This window comes from Struthio camelus, chromosome 1 (genome assembly GCF_040807025.1).
Source record: "Struthio camelus isolate bStrCam1 chromosome 1, bStrCam1.hap1, whole genome shotgun sequence".
NCBI classification, from domain to species: domain Eukaryota; kingdom Metazoa; phylum Chordata; class Aves; order Struthioniformes; family Struthionidae; genus Struthio; species Struthio camelus.
In genome coordinates this window covers 133,478,291-133,499,000 of record NC_090942.1, presented here as the reverse complement: position 1 = coordinate 133,499,000, position 20,710 = coordinate 133,478,291, and the positions used below count along the sequence as shown (strand labels likewise).

The 20,710-nt window shown below is 37.0% G+C and overlaps 1 protein-coding gene across 1 annotated transcript in view; it reads left to right on the top strand.

Annotated features, from left to right (window-relative positions):
- The window catches only part of IL1RAPL1 (interleukin 1 receptor accessory protein like 1), a 764,216-nt gene that overhangs the window by 71,916 nt on the left and 671,590 nt on the right, over positions 1-20,710 (top strand). The window contains exon 2 of the mRNA XM_009665395.2: positions 15,857-15,962. Coding sequence (XP_009663690.1) covers positions 15,881-15,962 — 82 coding nt within the window. The 5' untranslated portion in view covers positions 15,857-15,880. The remainder of the gene's footprint in view (positions 1-15,856; positions 15,963-20,710) is intronic.

Genomic DNA, 20,710 nt, shown 5'->3' with positions numbered 1-20,710 from the left:
TTACACAAGCATCATCTGTTGTTAGGGAGATAGTCATCCAGGGAGCAGTCATCAAAAGATAGCATGATGTCTTTACCAAATTCAAGCCTGTAAAGACTGTACTGTTGAAAGCAGAATGGTCCCTTCCCATTTTATTTTAAGCTACACTAGCAGCTGCTGTAATACATAAAACAACTAAATGATTTCATAACAGTATTAATGAATTTAAATGAGAACTGTCTTCCAACCCAAACTTTCAACTAGCTGTGATGAACAGAGACTACAGTTTGAGGGCAAGTCAACCCTTTTATCTATGACACTCCCACTGACAATTAGATATATTCACAGACAAAGGAGAATTAGCCTTGTTGAGGGCATTGTACAACAAATCATTTTAAACTAGTGACAAATACTAGGGTGTGATACTGATATTTTCACAGGAAGAAGACAATAATTATTAGTAATTGGTGGTATGATAAACCAGAGGAGATATCCGTGGACCTGACTTGTTACTTCTGTTGGCATAAATCAGAACTAATCTTTATTGATAATGGACTTAAAGTGACAAAAAACTCCTACGGTGGATTGTTCAAACAAAATCTTAGCTAATGTTTAACCGGCATATTTAACAGGACATGCTTAGTATACAAGCTGCATATGCTCAATACACTTAATCTTCTTCATTCCACTTCATGTAACGAGTTTAGAGGAAAAGATACAAGAAACATTGCAGCTAAGACAAACCTAGTATAACAAAAAGCCTGTGTGTTTTATTTAACATTCCAGTCTTGGCACTAGTAATTATTCCACCTTCAGTAAAATTTTTGTAGTTTATTGGATTGTAAGAAAGTTCTGTATCAGGCTTCTTAAAATTGTAACAGATTTAGACACATCTGTTACAAAATAAATTTTGCAGTCTCAATACATGTTTATAATGATAAGTAGATAATTAATTGTTAACATAAATGTCTTACTGAAACCATTTTAATTGAATATCTTATTGAAATGTAAAAATGCAATAAAGAAATACTTTGAGAAGCACTTTTATTCTCATTTACATTACTATAAAATTTCTTTAAGCCCCATCTATTGAAAAATACTTATTCTCATCTACTTACAAAGTGGAAAAAGTGCAGACTAGTCAAAATAAGATTATTTAGATTGCTTAATTGCTTAACAATGTTATAATTAAGCATGCCCTTAAGTCCTTTTTTAAAATGCTTTGCCCAGTCAGGACAAAATGCAGTCCTTTCATTTGAGAAACTGCATTTCACAAACTCTTACTGGAATTTTGGGGAAAGTTCATCATTTATGTAGGTGGTCTGGGCCCCTCAGCAGGCTGAAAATGTAATTATGTTCCAGGGGAACTATTTTGTCTGGAGCTAATACCTTCATGTTTGTGAACCACATAGACAGCACATTGTTGCCTGATATCATAGCTCATGCTCTTCCAGAAATAACAAATGCATTGCACACTAGCCTTATTTATTTTACTGACTCAAACATTGCAATAGGTAAGACTAGTCAACAACGTACAAGAATGGCATCCTAAATTTTGTAGGAGAATTAAGCTAGGGATTCAGCGCCAGTCTAAGCTGACCTAACTGTTGACTGCTGTAGCTATGCTGCCTACTTTCATCCCCCTTTTCCCTCCAACATCATCTGACCCTTCCCAGGAGTTTTCCTATTCACAGCAAAATTGTGTATCACGCTCAATCAAAACGCCAAAATACTGTCTGCACGACTTGCTATAGTATTTAAAGCATTAAAAAAAATACAGTTTGGTAAACTATTTAAAAATTCTTTTGATATCCCTTAATCCTTTGCTGGTGTATATATTACTCTAGGCTTTATGTCAAAACATCTCTTTAATCACGTCATAAAACTGAGAAGGAGAAAATGAGAATTTCTGTCTTAATGAAAGCTGGGATTCTTGCTTCATCACTGAAACCATAGCTTTGCCCTATATTTGCTATAAGTTCTCTTGAAAAAAGATGTCAAAATGGTCCTTTCTGCAAAATGGCAAAACAGTTCTGTGCGTGAGGTAGCCTTTTCATCAGCTGCATGACTCACAATATGTAAACACCTGAGAACCCTTAATCTAAAACATTGAAAAATCGTAACTAATTAAATTGGTATGCAACTTTATGGGCATCAAGAGAGGTCAGCAGTAGTGTCCAGCATAAGCCATCAGCTTTGCCAGTAAGCAGGAGGCATACTTTCCTCATCTGCCACTGCATTTTCAGGATAAATTAATTAGCATTAATAAGCCATAAAATCAATAGCATTGAAAGGGTTGTATTCTAGGGAGTAATACTGAACATATTTAGAACTAATATTTGCTTGAAAACAACCTTAAACAGGAAGTTCAAATTCACTTATGTTATCAGTACAGACAGCTTCTCCATTTATTTGGGAATTTTCCTCTACCTATGCTTTTGTGAGTTTCAAGAAAGCTGAAAGTTTTTTGATGTGCTAGTCATTGAACAAATATGCAGAAAAGCCTAAAACTTGTAAACAGTATAAAACTAAGAGAATCATCTTACATGTCCAAATATACTTCAAAGACAAAATTATTCTCATGACAGATTGTGTTTAAAATATCTCATCATTTATGAAATATTTTGAAATACTCTATGTGCTGAAAAGATTCCAAATAAAATATAAAGTTTCAGTGACTATCTGACAGCAGATACAGAAAAGAGAGTACACCAGAGAATGCTAAACCTTTATCATTTCCCCTACTCTGAAAGCAGGAGCAGGAGATGAACCGATTCACATGGGAGCAAAATACATTTTAATAAATATTTGTTTTAAAAATTGAAGTTCTCTTGATTGATACAAGATGACAGGCAAAACTTCAACAGTATGTAATGGCTTATGTATAACAGAGCTAAAAGCTTCTTGGTGAGTATCTAATATTTGCTCCATTAGAGCTATGTTAGTATTCTGCACTTGCTAAAAGGTCTGCTTACTTCAGGTTATGCTCAGGTTTTATGCTGTTATTATACTTACATCTTAACTTATCCTTTATTTGCACACAATTGCTAACAATACATCCACATTAAACATAAAAACTAATTTCCGTCCTAAATGTACAAAAGTCAGTAAAGCCTGCCCTCTTTAATTTGGTCCCATTGTATGTAATGATTACAGCTATTAGCCATTACATGGTAAAGTATGTAAAACTGTGAGCAGGACATATGGGGCAATGAACAACAGCCAAAGGCTAGATTAAAGTATCAAGCTACAAAACATAATTTAACCAGGAGCAAGGGTGCTATACTTGCAGCTTTTGTTTGCAGTAGTTCGAATGCAAAGCTGCAGGGCACCTAGCCCTGAATTCTTGCACTCTCTCCAGCATGGCTAAGGATAAAAATAGTTGCAGGGGCATTTCAAACATGATGGCTTCAAAGGTGCTCTTTTCTAGACACAGTACCCAGAGGGAAAAAGTCTCAGGTTTCCTTTATCTGGAATTTGGAAAATGTTTTTAGCAGATCTTTTATTTTTTGATTTGTTCATGCTCCCAACTCACATTTCCTTGTTGCTACTTTCTTCCTCAGAACCAACATGTCTACTTCTGTACCCAGCAGCTACAGCCCTTATGGCATATGAGAACTGGACTCACTGTATCACATGTTGCTAGGCTTTACTGTAGACCAACGACACTGATGTAATGATCATCCCTATGTGTCTTTCTGTCTCCTCTAAGGCATTCTTTTAATTTTTTTTTTTGTTTTGAAGAATCTCTGTGAAGGCCTTCTTTCTACCACAAATGTAAGGTGAGCTAATTATGTGGATACTGCTGAGGAAGCTGTGGTACACTAGCTAAGCTACATATTTCACAGGCTTGTTTTCACAGATAGGCCAGGCACTGGAGACTTTATTTCCACATTCTGTTATTTCAGCACAGCTGGTTTTCTAAACAAAGAATTGCCAGGATTCATTTACTTCTTTGAATCTTACTGTCATGGCCGATGATGCTATACTAAATGAGACATATATGTAGGTTTTAGATGCATCTCAGAATTTCTCATCCCAAAACTGAGAGCAAGCATCAGCTTGCTCATCACTGTCTATTCTGAGAATGCTTATTGTGTTGGAAGAATATTGACCAAAAATGTATGACCAAACCAGTATTTCAACTTGTGTCGACTGCACTAACTGTTGAATGAGTGTGTATGTGGGATCCTTTATAAGATTATCATTCGTTTCTAAACAACATATTCTGAGCAGCGGCTACTGCCAATACTGGTGAACTGAAGAAAAAGGTTATCTATGTTGTACACTCTCACTTTCTCTCTTAACACTTTTTTTTATTCCCTGTTTGTTTTAAAGAAGTGTGTTCCAGAATGTGTTCATTTCATAGACATATCACTGTTATTTTCAGAGGTTGTTTCATAGAATCAAAAGCGTGGAATAAAAACTATCCTACTGCCCAATGTCAAGATTAAATAGAAGTAAGTATTTGCATAAACTTTAAGTCTATTTTTTACAAAATCCTTAGGTCTTTAAGGATAAAGATTCTACAATTTCCCTGGTTAACGTATTAGCTTATACATTTGGTTAAAAAGTTTCCTTATTTTTCCTCTCTTCTCTAAGTTTCTGTTACTACTATTTAAGCCCTTCATTTTTTCTACTACCTACAAGACAGCAAAACACATCTTATTCTTTCACTCATTGCAATAGTTTTTTTACCTAGATAAAGGATATATGCATGAATCCTTCAGTTTTTCCACTAAGCAAGCCCAATTAATTTAGACTTCTGCTCATCTTGCTGCTCTTCTTTGGACTCTAGTTAGTACATACCTTTTCTAAAACACAGGACCCAAAACTGGACACAGTACTTCAGTGTAGTCTTTTCAATGAGAAGTGAAAAGAAAGGCTTGCTTCAAGCTTTTATACACATCCCAGGATGATGACTAACCTTTTCAGGAAATGTATTATGCCTTGTATTCAGCTTTTGATCTACAATAATTGACAGTTTTCTACTGAACCAATATCTATCCAGCTGCTCCTCATCTTTTTCGTATTGGGTTGATTACTCCTGCTTAATTTGATAATTTACACTAATTTCTCTAGAGTTTTACTTATTTTTTGCATTATTTCTCCAGTCTGTCAAAATCATTTTCAGTTCTGCCCCTGACCTCTAACAGTTTTTTAGTTCATCCCAGCTTGTATCATCTGGAAATGTAATGAGCATATTAATCTTTTCATCATCCAAATGATTAATGAATAATACTAAGCTAATAACAGACTGTGTAGAAGTCTACCACTTGGTATCTGGGCTTCCAAACAGTTGTCCTTTAGTCATCCTGATGAAACAATGGAATAGCCTCAGTCGAGTTATATGTCAAACTCCCTGCTCAGAATATCCCTTTTAAATAAATAAAGAAAAAGGTTAGAAAGGATTTGAACTTCAGTAACTGTTCTATTTTTAACTTGCATAATGCCTGCAATAGCTCTTATTAATATCCTGATGTCATAACTCATGGAAAGTTCAATGAGATTTGTTTTGTATCAAATTCACAACCAATGAAATAAATGTGCCTTGCATATGCATCCACTTCTATTTCCCCGGTTAACATGTGAGAAGAGCAGCTTCAAACAATTGAGAGACAAGAATAGATAGACTACTGTCACTTCTCGTGGGTCTTCTGCTACTCCTGCAGCTACGCAAACGATAGAGCCTTCCCAGTTCATTGTTTGATACTGGGATGGCAGCTCTTTGAGAGTAAGAGATCATGTTATTTCTTTAGTGTGCACAGGGGGAATATGTGTTTGAATTCAAGATCCTGTGGAAATAATGTAAGCACCAACAGTTGATGCTTTTATTTTTAGAATGCATTTAAAATCTTTCATTTTTTAGACATCCATTTTTCAAGTCAAAACCTCAGCTTTGATATTCAATAAATAGATTTTGTACATGGTATTCATTGGTCATACTAGTAGATAGACAGCAGCATGGATTCATGGACAAATAATGCTATGTTTGATTTTGAGTTCTGTGGAAACGAGTGAGCTTTTAAAAGTTTCTGGGGGCTTTCACAAAATAGGAGATGATAAAATTTTATGGGATGCTCTGCTTTTATTTATACTGAATACGATGGGAATCATTCTGTACAGCAGGGTAGAAATTAACTGAAGAATTTTGAATGAACCACCATAAACATTTGCTGCAGTTATTTTACACAATAACACTTTACTCAGTGCAAACTACTTTGAAAGTACACAATCTGTATATGTGTTCATTTTAAAAATATAATGCTAGAGCACATGCCCAGTAAATGGGAGCATTATTTGGGTTATAAGATGGGAGTTTGAACCCTCATTTCCCAAATCCCTCATCCAGCTACTTTGATGACAGCAACCTCTGTAACTTTTTGGGAAAACTAATACCTGTGCATCTGTGAATACTAAATTCAGAGACCTGGGATAACAAGCAAAAGGAGACAAATTCTAGCTTAATAGTTATAAAACTTCTCTAGGAAAGGAAGAGTCTCAGGATTCCAATCCCTTCTGTGTTATTTCTATTTTATGTCCCATCCGTATTAAGATAAAAGGCTTGGAATCAGGGACTTGGAATCCCAAGTTTGGTCTGCTGCAGCTGAGACCTGAGTCTGTTTCTCCCAGTCTCTTCTTGATCCATGAATATTTGAAATTCCAGCTTTGACAGGACAGGGAGTATGTACCATGGTGGAAGACAATACTCCTGATTTCCAAAGGAAATTTATTGTTAAGATTTTTTGTTTTGCTCTTTATCTCAAAGCAAGATTTTGAGAATATCATTTGAGCAGCCTTCAGCTATGAAAATTGACAGAAATTTATAGAATATACTGCACTATCAGTATAGTACTCAGTCGGTGACTTGGATATGTAAAGCTTTGTTTGATTCATATTTTCCATTGCAAGCATCTGAAATTGATTTTAGAAGGTTTTGGAGTGACCACTCTCATTCATCGGCCTGTTGAAGCTTTACAGTCAGATATCACATATTTCATGGCTAAAGTTTATAATACATTATTAGGAAACAGGAAGCTCTGTCTCTTCTGAGACTGACCTCTTCCTCTTAGTGTCAACTCAAAGGCTGCAACTATTAATAAGTAGCAATACTCGGCAGCACTTGAAAGTTGTAGTTGATTAGGCCAGCAGCACCTCCTTTTTGATCTTGGATCTCAGTACAGCTTTAGATCAGATTCAAATACGTGTTACTTTGTTTTTTTCTGAGCAATGAAAATTTCTTAAGCATTGGGAATATTAGATGGCTGGCTGGTTTTAGAGTAATGGAGTGGTGAGCAGAGTTTTGCTGAGAAATTAAAGCCATCAATACATGCTTTTCAAAAACTAACCAAACAGAACAACAGCAACAGTGAAGCAATACTGAAGTAGGAATAAAGGAACGTCATTCTGAACTGAATGACAGGCCTGGGCATTTTCAAGACTATCTTTCAGCTGAGATGAACACCTTCCAGTTTTAATGGGAGAAGCTTTAGCACCATTTATGATCCTTTCTTCCCTTTACCCTTCTAATCTTCCTATAATAAAAGAGCGGGAATTACTAAACTGTAGTATGGAGTGTCTGTATTCTACACAAGCTGCTTCACTGTGAAATGTGTCCAGAAAAGAGCAGAAAGAGCTGCTACAGAGGATGGCTGTACCCATCGCTGTTGCAGTAAAAGAAGATAAAACTGAGGACTCCTCCTGCCTCTAAAATAATTTAGTATCTTCTGGCCTCTATGTTGGGTAGTCCTACATGGCACACTGAATTGCCATGAATTGTCATAACAATTTTTAGCCATATCCAGTTTTGTAGTTTTCTTCCTAGAACATAAACTGCATAGGTATATATTAGACATTGTATATCATCAGTGCTTGAATCCTTTAAAAGCTAATTAGATGATTACAGTGCTTGCAGAAATTGTTCTGCTTCTGATTATTATACAAAACATCCTAAATTTGAATGGTAAAGCTGAGTAGTCTTTTTTGATGTTTCTCTTCAGACCCTTGATGTACTGTTTATATATAAATGGGAAATTCAGCATATGGATCCTTTGTTTTAATAGGGTAGTAGTTTGCCTATGAAGTCCCATACAGCTGCTGAATTTCTGCTACCTGAATGCTTTTTACAGGTGATTCTATTTCTTACAGTGGGATACTGTCTTAAAGCAATTTTATCGTAAAGAATTTGGCAAAAATGTGATCTTCTAAAGCTTTTTATTACTCTTGTTTGTAAACATAGGAACCTCAATACACTCCTTGAATTTTCAGTGGAGGAGGAGTGACTTTCCTGGGTTATTTGTAACACTAAAATGCAAGAAATATTCTCTTATTGGAAACAAACAGGTTTGAGGCGGACATTGCTGAACACAGTTGTTTCTGAGATTTCAGAACGGTAGCCCTGTTGAGTACGCAGGTGTCAGGGAGCAGTAAGGCTCAGTTGCTTCCCGAGGGACGGGGAACCAGGAGCCAAGGGCTGTGCCCTCCCCGATAGGGTGCAGTCACACAGGGTCTGACTACAGCAGGCAGAGCTCGGGCTGGTAGTGGGGTCGGTCAACAGCCCCAGACTGTGGAGGAGGCTTTGGCAGGGGGAGGCTGGGACAGCGAGGTAATTAAAGTTTGATTTGGTTTGGCCCCGGGGCCCAGAGAGCAGGATATCAAAGTTTGGTTTGGACAAGCATAAATGGTTTGACAGTTAGCCTGTGAAAGTGGAAGAATAAATCAAACACCTATTTCTCACTTTTCACAACTCTAAAAATACAAAGTGCGTTTATACAGTATGAAGTGTAATATAAAATAAAAGACCACTCTCATAACTTTACGGCAGTGTTGAGTAAATAACTCATTGGCACACTCTCCAGGACTTTCCTATGCTGCCCCTCTTGCATCAGCACTCCTCAGGTGGCACAGTGCAGTATCAGGCTCTGCCCACTCACTCCCCGCTCGCTCAATTGTAAAAGGAGCAATAGCCCTAGGGAGTTTCATTCAGCGCAACTAGATGCATTATCTGCAGGCACTACTCTGTGGGAATTAAGGCTTTGCCACTCTCTTGCTGTCATATAGGATGGCGTGTTGCCCTCTGTTCATTGCTCAACTGGACTGGGGAAAGTAAAACTAAAGGATACATTTGTTACTATTGGGCAAGCAGATATTGCTTTTAAGCGCAATGGCCAGCTTCTGGCTTTTGAGGCTACAGGAGCTGATAGGTGAGACAAATGCTGTTGCAATGCCACGAGCGTGACAAGACATACCACTGTTGTGTTGGCACAAATGCTTCTGGCTGTGACTGAGCTAACCTCAATGAATTATCTGGGATGCCCTGCTCACCTATATCCCACAAGGAGCTGTGAAACCACTGGAAAGCCACTGTCAACTCCCTTCTCCTGTTCTTTTTCTTCTCCTCTCCACAACGGTTCCCGAAAGTATGCGTCAGATATATTTCAGCTATGCAATTATTTTAATCTATGGTTCTGAGGGACAAGATGTTCAACTGTTTATTGAATAGAGGGTTCTCAAGCATATGATCCGTTACATTTCAGGTATCTGCAATCTGCTGCAATGTATTTTTCTCCTAATAAAAGTGCTATATATAAATCTTATCCACCTACCAAACAAAAAAGTCACTTAATGAAGTAAACAGGAGCACATTAAGCACTGTAAGCAATGTGCAAAATGTGAATAGTCCATCAACTTTACTGCACATACTATGCTGACGTTACTGTCTTACACAAGATTGGGAAAATAAATGCTGAGCAAGACATCAGGATTCTTGTAGTTCTGACAGTAGGTCTTTTCCTTGTAAAATGTCTTCTTACCTGCTCTATGTTTAAACAATGCATGTTTCAAGTGATCTATCTGAAAGTTTTGGAAATGGTTGATGCTCTATTTTTTTCATGTGTAGAAGATACATAGAATTATTCTAAATGCCTACAATCAAATTGCCACGTGTACAGTACCTTGCATGATGGAGTCTGAAGGATATAAAAATCTTTTCAATAAAAAGCATTTTAAAGAGAAAGCAGTGATGAGCAACAAGTCCAATGGCAAACATGACAATGCAGTTGAGTGGATCTCTCTGCAAAAGACTCTGCCAGTGTTCGTATTTGCAGCCTGCTGAGCCAGACAGGCGGCACATTGGCTTTTGGCTACCACCACTTACGACACTGTCATTAATTCCTTCAAATCTTGCTTTTTTTTTTCCTTTGGTAGCAGTCACAACTTTCTTTAGTTTAGGACTGCCACATAGCCAGAAGACCAGCATTGATTTACAAAGAAAACCCAGCACCTTAAGTGCCTCCCCTGGTGCTTAGGACTGGTTTCTCATGACTCGACAATCTGATTGCTAAACCTTTTTGTTTTCTAGGACTCTGGAAAGGATTGTTTTTATGGCCTTTTAATCTCCAAAACCGGTGTATATTCCTCTTTTTAAATACTGTTACCGCTCTCCTTTTGCTCCAGGACGCTAATGTAGCAGATCATGACAATGAATTGACACCTGCTTATGAGATCGCCCTGATTCTATTTTGGTCTTGCAGTTTAAGAATCTAAACCAATTATGTTCAAACTGTTTTTGAGTTGTGTTCTGGACGAACCACACGTACTCCTTAATACTATACTAATGCATTGTAAGTGCATGTGCTTTACAAAGCTCCGTGAGACCTAACGACATGCTGTTCATGGATTTATGAAGAATTGCCATGCAAAAAAAAAAAAGAAAGTTACTCAACTACTTTTCTTAATTGTTTCTCTTCATTAAGTAAAGTACCTTCTTTTCAAATAAGATGTCTCTTCGCAACTTTGTTACTCCTTCGTAATTTACCAGAAACAGATTTATGGACTGCTAAGAAAGAAATGTTCACTACCTCCCCAAATTCTCCCTCGAGAAGGGAAACTGAAAATTTTGAGAATATTACTATCGTATAAAGGCTGTTTTGTCCAATAACAACGCAGACTTAAATAGTTGTTTCCTTGTTTTTTTTTTTTTTTGAAGCAGACTGATTTGCTAGCTAACACATCACGTTCATGACACCTGAACCCCAGGTATCTGTTCAAGGCCCAGTGAATATATAGAAGTTAATAAGAGTTCCCTTTTCATTGTGCTTATTACTAACCGACAAGAGGTGCATACATTGCTTGAGCACTAGGAGACAATGTGACAGTACTGAAGAGCATGATGAGCCTGTCATAAAAGCCCATTACCACAGTGCAACAGTCCTTAAGTGTTTTTGCAGGGATCACAAGAAAGAAAGATTTTTTTTTTTAAGGGAACATGTTTGAGGAAGAAAATAAAGCAGTTGTGAACACAAGTATTAAAGAAGCTACTTCAGAGTTAGAAAGGTAGGAAGGAAAATCATTTTCAGATAAACAGGTGATGGAAGCTAGCTAGGATTTATAGGCTAGCGTACGGTCAACTGCTTTAAGCTATTGTAAGGTAGCCAATAGAAAGATTCCTACTAATATGATTAAGTTTTAAGAAAGGCCTAAAGTGATGGAAGACAATTAAGAAAGCAGAATTTTCTCCTCCAAACTTTAGTGTTGAGATACAGCTGTATTTCTGTTTCTCAACAGGAAATCAAGACACTCAGCAATATAGACACTAGATTTTCTTTTTTCTTGTTGTGAAGCAATGACACTTTCTACAGAAAAGAATTTTTAATGTCTACCTAAAACTTGTATAGATTATTTTTATTCAAAAATACTCAACACACTTTCCATATCGTAGTTCATGCAGACAAGCAACCTGCTCCTGAAAACCTTAACTTGTGAATACGGATCAAAGCTGAAGATATTTCAGTTCCTGCTATCATATACAGATAACACAACCAAAAATACCTGGTTCTAGAAGAGTTTTAGTCTACTGTTTACTGAAGGAGACTGGCCACACCAAAGAGCATGTAAAACATGCTGACTGATACAACTGGAGCAGCTGCAGTTAACTTTTTAAAGCACCACGACACTGTCGCAACTTCCTGTTTGAGGTAACTGAAAATGAGGGGGGAAAAAAAAAAAAGGCTTCTGTAGAAGGGCTGTCACAGGCAAAACGGTCTCAACTTGGGGAATTTGGATTTCATTTATTGCCAACGAACACGAACTTCTGACTACTGAGAAAAAGACGGCACACGCAGCTAAAGCAGCACCTGGGGACACCTCTGCCCCCGCTCCAGCCGGCCCCTCTCCTGCCCTTCCCCGTCCCCGCTCCCCTCACTGCGCTGTCGGTGACGCTCGGGCCCCCCGCGGCCTTCGCCGAGGCGACGGGGGGCGCCTAACGGCCTCCCGCCGCCGCCCCGCTCCCCTTCCCCGGTGCTGCTGCCGGCTCCCCCCTCGGCGCCCCCGAGCCGCCTCCAGCCACCGCCACCGCCTCCTCCCGGCCCCCGCGGCTGCCACCCTCTCCGCCCGGCGCTCGAGCAGCGGCCCCGGGCGGCCTCGGGGCGGCCGAGGCTCGGCGCCCCCGCGCTCTCCCCGGCGGCCTCGCACCGGCTGGAACCGGCTGGCACCGGCCCGGGGCGGCTCGCGGCCTCCGCCCCCAGCGGCGCCCTGCTGTCCAGACCCGCCCCGTATGCCCAGTATGAGCGTAAATAAGCTGTTTGTCTGCTTGTTTTTTAATAAAATAAAACAGGTTCGTTCACCTTGCACTTTAAATTAAAAATGTTTGATATTAAAAAAATATATATTACTTGGTCACTTGTAAAACAATCTCTTCCTTATAAAATTCTTTGCTCAAAAGAAGGCAGTTTCCAATAGATATGTTGTCACGCTGCAGTTAATGTTAAGTATTTGGCCTCTCAGAATTACTAGTCTTCTATTTCTATTTTAAATTTAAGCCCCAACTTAATATATTACAGTATCTATGCCTCAGACACACTCATTAAAACAGTGAAGGACTTTTCCGTGGACTTGTTATAGGCTCCCCCTTGGGATGTTCCTTTCTGATTTTTTTCTGACTTGCTTATTTTGTGTTTTACAGCTAATTTCAATAGGGTGACCTTCCCTAGAATAGTCAGCACTAGGGCATTCACCTGGAACAGGGGACGCGGGATGTTTTATCTGCTTTGAATCAGCCGTAAGAGTGGCGTGAGCCAGATTTTCCAGCCTCACAAGACAACTTGCGAAGCCGTAAGGCGCCAGCTCCGCCGCAGCGATCTTTACCTCATTCTTTGTCCTTTGTCTGTTTGAGTTGTTGCTTTTAAAAATGAAGAGAAGGCCAGAAAGCTGAACTGAACTCCTCCTGCCTCAGCAAAGGGAGTGAAAAAAAAAAAGAGGGATTGGAAAACTCTGGGGAGAGTCTCTAAGTATGGGCCCGTTTGTTGCTCGTGCTGCTGCAAGGGGAGGCACGACTGCTGCTTCTGGAAGCCATCCCTCCCCTTTTTCCGCTAGCGGTAATGCCTTTTTTGTATCTCAAAGGTAGTAGCAAACTTTACTTTCTAGGGATTTACCACAGGCAGAGTAGGCAACAGCCAATTTGTCTTACCTCGTTATAAAGGTACGTGAGAATGGCTTCAACAGTGGCATTGTGTGGTTAAATTGTAGTCCTTGCGTTGTGGTACCGATTGTAATGAATATGGTTTTTTTTTTAATTGACTTGAAAACTTAGTGAAATACAACTGGACCAAAAGAAGGATTTAGTTGCTTGAGTAGTTTCATATTGATATTCTTGTATTTATTAAGGTTTCCTTTGATAACTGCAAGCTTTACAACCGCTACATGGTTGTCCTACAAATATATGTTTATATATATATATATATGTATGTATGTATGTATGTATGTTTACATTTCTTTCACAATAATCAACAATATCATCTTTAACTGTATGGTCATAAAAGATGTTCTCGGAGCTGCTTTCACAGTCAGAATCTGTTTAGTGAGTTTGTAATTGCATAGTAAGATCCTGTGGCTCTTTGGACAGTATTTATTAAGCTCATGCAGAGCAAGGAGCTGTTTGGAGGTAGTGCTTTGGAGGCTAAACGTATCAGCCTCAGGATTTCCTGCAGCATCGGTTAGTGCAGTGGCTGAGAAATGTGGTTTTGGTTTCAGAAATGCTTGACTCAGATCTGCAGTGAAATGGGCATAACACTTTATGGGTATCTATTTATTGTGCCTCTAGAAAATTAACCTTCATGTCTGACTTCTTAAAATTCTAAGGCTCTATATTATTTATAAATGCTGGTGATCAGAGAATTATTTATTTAAATTCTAAATTTAACTGAAAATGGTAGCATTGCACTAAATTTAACTCGCAGAAATCCTATGTACTTTAGTTACTATATAGGTAAGCAGATTATTGTCTAACTTTTCTAAAGGTCTGGGTGAATGGTAAATGTTAGTCCTTCACTTGTGATGCTAAAATACTAGTTTGTTTACAGCCAGTGCATAAGTTAATATATTAATACTTTTGTGTATCTTTGTGTGTATAAGTTATTAAAGGTTAGATATCCCAAACTGTTGTCAGACTGTATTCTTCCACTCTCTCATCTTTAATAAAGTCATAATCATGAATCCAGTAGGTTTATGGTTAGTTCTTAAATGTCTTGAAATATAAAGCTAAGATGAGTTCTTTATAGGATCGTCATCTTTATTTAAGTAATTCTTCCCCTACTGTGCTGTTTTACACCCACACCATTCCTTATTTCTAACCTGTTCTCTTTTAAAACAAAGATACTTAAATATATTGCTTTCAAAAATGTCTTGGGTACTCAGTAACCTCACTGCCAATGAAAGTGCAAAAGATTCACTGTCTCTTTTGAAATGAAAGCTTATACTTTGTGATTCCTTCAGAGAATTTTATCCATTGCTGTACAGTGCTGTGATCCGCAGGGGTCAATATCAAAACCACTTTGTGTCATCTAGGTCTTTGTTTATAATATTAAAGAACTATTATAGCCTTTTTTTTTTAGACAAGGATATTTTTGCATATAATACTATCACAAAGTTTCCATCTAACTTGACTAGAGAGGAAGATTTGGCCTCCCTTCACCCTTTTAACAGTTTTAAATGTAAGCTTTTAGTCCTATCAGCCTTTCCAGAGCAAAGCTGATAATCATTATGACTAGATTACACCTTCCAGTTATACCTAACAGAATGTTTAGTCCCTGTTTTCACCTGCTGCTCATACCACTTAATCTCCAGAGAACACAAATAGCGGAAATACAAGCCTTTATTCACATCTTAGTGTTTGAGCCACAACTCGTGATCTACCTGTTTTCCATCCTGTTAATGCGAGTTTCTGGTTTAGTGCGGTGAATATGTTTGGTCTGGCAGTGCTCATGCGCTTTCAACTCATGTAAAAGCAATTTCCTGGATTCTATGCTGATTCCTCTGGTGGGCTCTTACGGTTGCCTTTTCACTGTTCCTAAATTGAGCAGATTTACTTTTAATTTTTTGTTGCACGATGAACCTTGTGCTCAACCTGCGGAATGAATTAATGGAAGCAAAACTAATGCAGAAGTGCATTCTTTTCCTTTTTCTGTGGCAGGGGAAAAGTAGATGGTGTGATAAAAGACAGAAGTAGACATTATTTTGGAAGTTCAGTGAAATGGTCACACTTTTTCATAGAATAAATGCATCTTAATTTTTTGATTCAGGAGATTTGTTTGAGGGGTTTAACAGGGACCTAGTATGTTTTTAATGCATAGGCAAAGTTGGAATTGAAGCTCTAGGGTTAAATGTAGCATGTGCATGTGTTAGTCTTATGGTGATTTCAGTTTGTTTATTTTTTCACAAACAATACATCATTTTGATGTGTTAAACTGCTCACAAACACTGTATTCAGCATTTTCACTATGTCAGTATTATGCTTAGTTTCTGCAAAGGTGTTTCAGTACCAATATAAAACCAATGTTTTCAATCTTTTTTCTTTTCTTTTTTTTTCTTGCTGGTACTCAAGGGAGTAGCCTTGGAGAGCCAGAAGATGAAAGCTCCTATTCCACACTTGATTCTCTTGTATGCTACTCTAACTCATAGCTTGAAGGTTGTGACGAAAAGGGGATCAGGTAAGTAGATCCTTCTCTGCGGTTATGATTTATTAAAAAAAAAAAAAAACTTAAAATTTGCAAATGTACACTAAGATGTTTTTATACTGTTCTTGAATGTGATTAAGAGGGTTTCAAATTCTACAGCAAAAAAGTTAGTAACTTCTATATGTTTTTAGACTGTATTTTGTTGTGTGGACCTGATAGAAAAAAACAGAACAGTAGACACGTAAGATCTGTAAAGTCAAATGAATGTAACAACCCATCTATGAAAAACCAGCATATTTTATTCCAAGATATTCTCAAGACTATTTAATTTATTTAAAATACTTTAATGCAGTCAGTATTGTTAATGTAAGCTACTGAATTTGTGTATTTTACTGTATACCTACAGTGAAGAATCTCTCAGATACACAGTTCAGGTAATTTTGGTTTAGACTACTGATTTTCATAATTCAAAGAATAGATGAAGCACATTAAATTTATTAACCATGAAAAGTGAACAGCAATACATATTTTCTGAAAGGGTAACCTAATACATGGATGAAGAGATTAATGCAACAAGGAAAACATGGGCAGTTTTTCAGAAACGTAGCAGAGGGTGAAATGTTTACCAAACATCTTTCCTGCAGTTATTACAGATGAGTTATTTTCATATGCAAATAAAGGGAACATCAATACTGAGACAATTGTGTGTTTTCACCTCACTTTTGATCTGTCATCCTGAAATTCTAATTTTCCCCTCTTTTACGTTTTATTGAATAATGGAAATTTATAGGATGCTGCTTCTGCAAACTCCTGTCTCACCACGTGTTACTAAAGTACACTAAATCCTGAATGGAAGTCTTGATACCTTGTTGATAGATTACTACTTAGTAACTGGGTTCGTTGTTACTGGTTGTTTTCCTTTTGGCATTGAAGCGTTTTAGGTAGCTTTTGTTATAATGTCTTCTAGAAATCTAACCCTGAATTCTTTCTGTATTTTTATCTGTTTCTGGCTGGAGCTGGTTGCTAGTTGTTGTTCTGAAGTGATGCGTGGTGAGGACAGAGATGTTTTTATATTTTGGGCAACAGCTTAAATCATATGCTGCACTTTCAATAGGTTACATTTGTAACAGTATTATCAAACTGATTATGCCTTCAATATTTAAGTGATTGGAAATATAGAATGAGGGAAAGCATAAGGAGTACAACTATAGTGTTAAACTATTCTTCAACCAAGATTTGAGATCAGAATATATTCCAGGTTATTTAAGCACAATAAACTTGGCATATACTCAGTATATGCAAAGCAAAAGAGTTAATGACAGGTTAAGGTGTTTGTAATACGATAATGAAGCCTCTGTATTTTCTTGTGGAGCTAGCTTATTCTGGTTCTAATGGTAGGTATCATTTAAAAGTATCTGGATGTGGTATTTCTGTTGGAGTACAACTTTGTTCTTGGGAGCTTTAGGTTGAGGTCACTTAGTATAAATGATTTAGTATAAACATCATTGCTCATCATAAAAATAACTTTTACAATGACCTCTATTTTTAAGGAACAAAAAAATAAAAATAGCCAGTTATAAGATACTTATCTCTTGAGCGTGACAGTAATAAGAACTCGGATTGTCTTTGCATCTTATTTCATCATTTTTGCCTGTATCCTCTTTCCATGATGAATCAATGCAAGGAAAAGTACATTTTAAATCCTATTCTGGAAAGAAATAATAACTGCTCTCCAGCTAAGTAAAAGAATACCCAGAATACTTTATAAGATATACTGCATGTATTTACATCCTGATAATATAATAAAAAAGAAAAACCCTAATGGAAATCTTTGTATTGTAGCCCACTTTTAAGTTGGAGTTCTTCGTGTTCTCACATGAGATCTGCTTATACTGTATATAGTTTCAGCTGCCTGAATTGCCAAAAAGACTTCTACAGTACTTTATTGCAGTACCGTGCCTGGAAATTTTCCCCTTTAAATGCAGTTTTGTGGTGATGTACATGCAGGGGAAAAAATCTGAATTTTACTGAAATATGAGATCCTGCTGCCATTGCTGTTGTTGTTTAGTGCCCTTGAACTTGAGGAACTTCCACAGAAGTAGATAGAATGTATTATGGACATAGTACTGCTTTGAGGTTTTTCCTGAATGCTTAACATCTTATTTATTGTAATGGAACTTTTGGCTACATAAAAAGTTCATTTACCTGTACTGTGAAAATAAAAGTTTCTTAAAGAGAGTGCAACTTATAGTTGGAAATGGAGGGGGGGAAAAAGAAAGATTCAACTTGGAAAATGAAACTTTAGTTCTATGTGGACATGCTAAGCAGAGGCAGAGGGTGGAGAGGACATGGTCCTTATTTAGTTGTATGTATTTGAGTCGCATTGTACCATGTGGATCAGAAATTCAGCTGGTGTTTACTTCAAATTCCTTACTATGTCTCTGGGAATCTCTTGTTGTTCTAGAAGCCTGAAGCATACTTCAATTTATTTTCAAAGTTGAATGCAGATATACTTCTTTCTTTGTTTCTTTCATAAAAACTCAAGGTAGGAGGAAAAGAAAACCTGAAAAATATTGTAACGTAAGAAGCTTTTTGAATGAAAGCAAGAAAGCAAAACTGTACCTCTGGTATTGAAGTTTAATGCAAATCTAGCTTGAAAGTGTTATACGTTAAGGGTAAAGCTAAACTGCAGCAGGATGTGAATTTTATTTTTTAATTGGAAAAATATAGACTTTAAAATAAAAACAATTCCATGCCTTTATGGGAATAACGAAGTATTTCATAATAACTAAATATGTGCACTTGAAAGCTATACACCTGTTCCTATCCCCTCCTTTGGCTCTTTATCTGTATTAACCAAAACAGAAAAATAAGTCATCTTTTTAATTGTAATCTGAAATCTAATTTATTTGAGTGAAGTACACAGACACTTTCTAATTATAGTTTCAAGTTAAATAATTCGGGTGTTCTATGATCTATCTTGTCTCATGATCATGATAACTAAAGAGTAAAAAGAAAAAAAGTGAACTGGCAGTGCTACTTTAGACTTCCATTTTTACCTAAGAACTTGCTTCTTCAGACTGAATTGAAGAATAATTATAAACATGGAGTAGTAGCTTCTGCTTTTTGGAGATTTATTGCTATTATGTAATTGCTTCTCTGTTACAAATTAAAGGAATGTATCACGAGTAAAGGGGTTGTTATGTTAATATGCTAAATACTTGTCCTGACTGTGGTTTGTTCTTTCTAGTTCATCTTCTTTGAGACTGTTTCTAAGTACTGAATCTGAAAGTGTAAACCGTGTGCTCTTTATACATTTAAGTTCAGTTTTTAGTGACAGAGACCTATCTTTGAAAAGATGTCGTCTGCAGTGCCAGTTGGATTTTTCCTGCTCTAGTACAGCAGTGCTCTTCTTTTGTAAGGCTTTTACCAGCTGTGCTAAGAAAATAATGATTAATAAAACTATGAGTTTCTCCATGCAGTAGAAGTACGTTTCCAACCACTTCTCTGATCTGTTAAGTACAGGAAAACCTACCTTCACAAAGTCAGTGAGGGTTCACAGCATGCCACAAACGTGGAACAATTTGCAACTTAAGAATCTGTTTTTATTCCTAAAAATGAATGATGATACTGACAGTTTACTGTCTTCTCAGGATTTAAGTTTTATCAGATAATTAGCTATATGTGTTTGAAAACTAGAATCAACGTGTTGTTCTTGTCTTTGCATGTGTTGACTCAAAGGCAGTTTAAAGACCATTGTAAGAGAAGGCTTAGGTTACTGCACTGGATTAAATATTTGATCACGAGAGCTGTTGTTATGCAAAGCACTTAAATGACGTTACTTAAAGGCAATCCTTGAATCCTTCATAAACAGAAGAGCAGTTATAAAGCTGTTCTACCATTGTGTGCTGTTTATCAGTTAAGCATAATAATACAATGTGTGTATGGAAAAGTATTAGCAATGTGCTTACTATGTTAGCAGGAAAACATGCTCTTAAGTTAGTTTGCTCGTAGTTGTGACATACCTGTTTCATGTTTTATCTTTATGATTATTCTGTTTATATTTGACAGAATGCATGTAACTTTTTTCAGTTAATATTTTCAGTCAATTCTGTAACGTGATGTGAATGGTTTCAAATGACTCTTCAAATATAAAATTAATCCATGTTCCATTAGAGTACGTAATCTTGTCTCTTGCATAAAAATAGGTGGGTGAGCACTTCCAGTAACAGTTCCAATAATAACAAAATAACTAAAGAAACATGTTCCTATATCTCCATAAGCAAAAAGTAAATTAAATTTCAGTACACCTAAACTGTTTTTGTCACTTACAGTTAATTGTAGAACTCCTATTTTAGGTTTTAGGTCTTCTCAAGCAAGAATGAAAAGATCCCATGCCTTGAGCTTTGCTATTCCAAACAGTAATTTCAGAGTAGATGTACTGTTTTTTAACTGGGGTATTGTAGGTATTCAGTGATGTTCCCATGAGCTTCTGGAGTGGCTTCATAGCCTGAAACAGTAACCTCAAAGATGAACTTTCAGTTAGCACAGACTGAATATCAGATGTGATATGCTAAATGGGAAACTTGACTCTTACACTAGTTCTTGGCTTTCTTAAATGATTCGAAGGATGTTGCTTCATGAAGCAATTCCTTTGTTTGATTGGCATATCCTGCTTGATGCAAAGGAAGAATAAATAGTTAAACATTTATATACTAGTTTGTACAGCATGTCATACTTTACTGGAACGGGCTTAAATTCCAAAAATGTAGGAAAAAGTG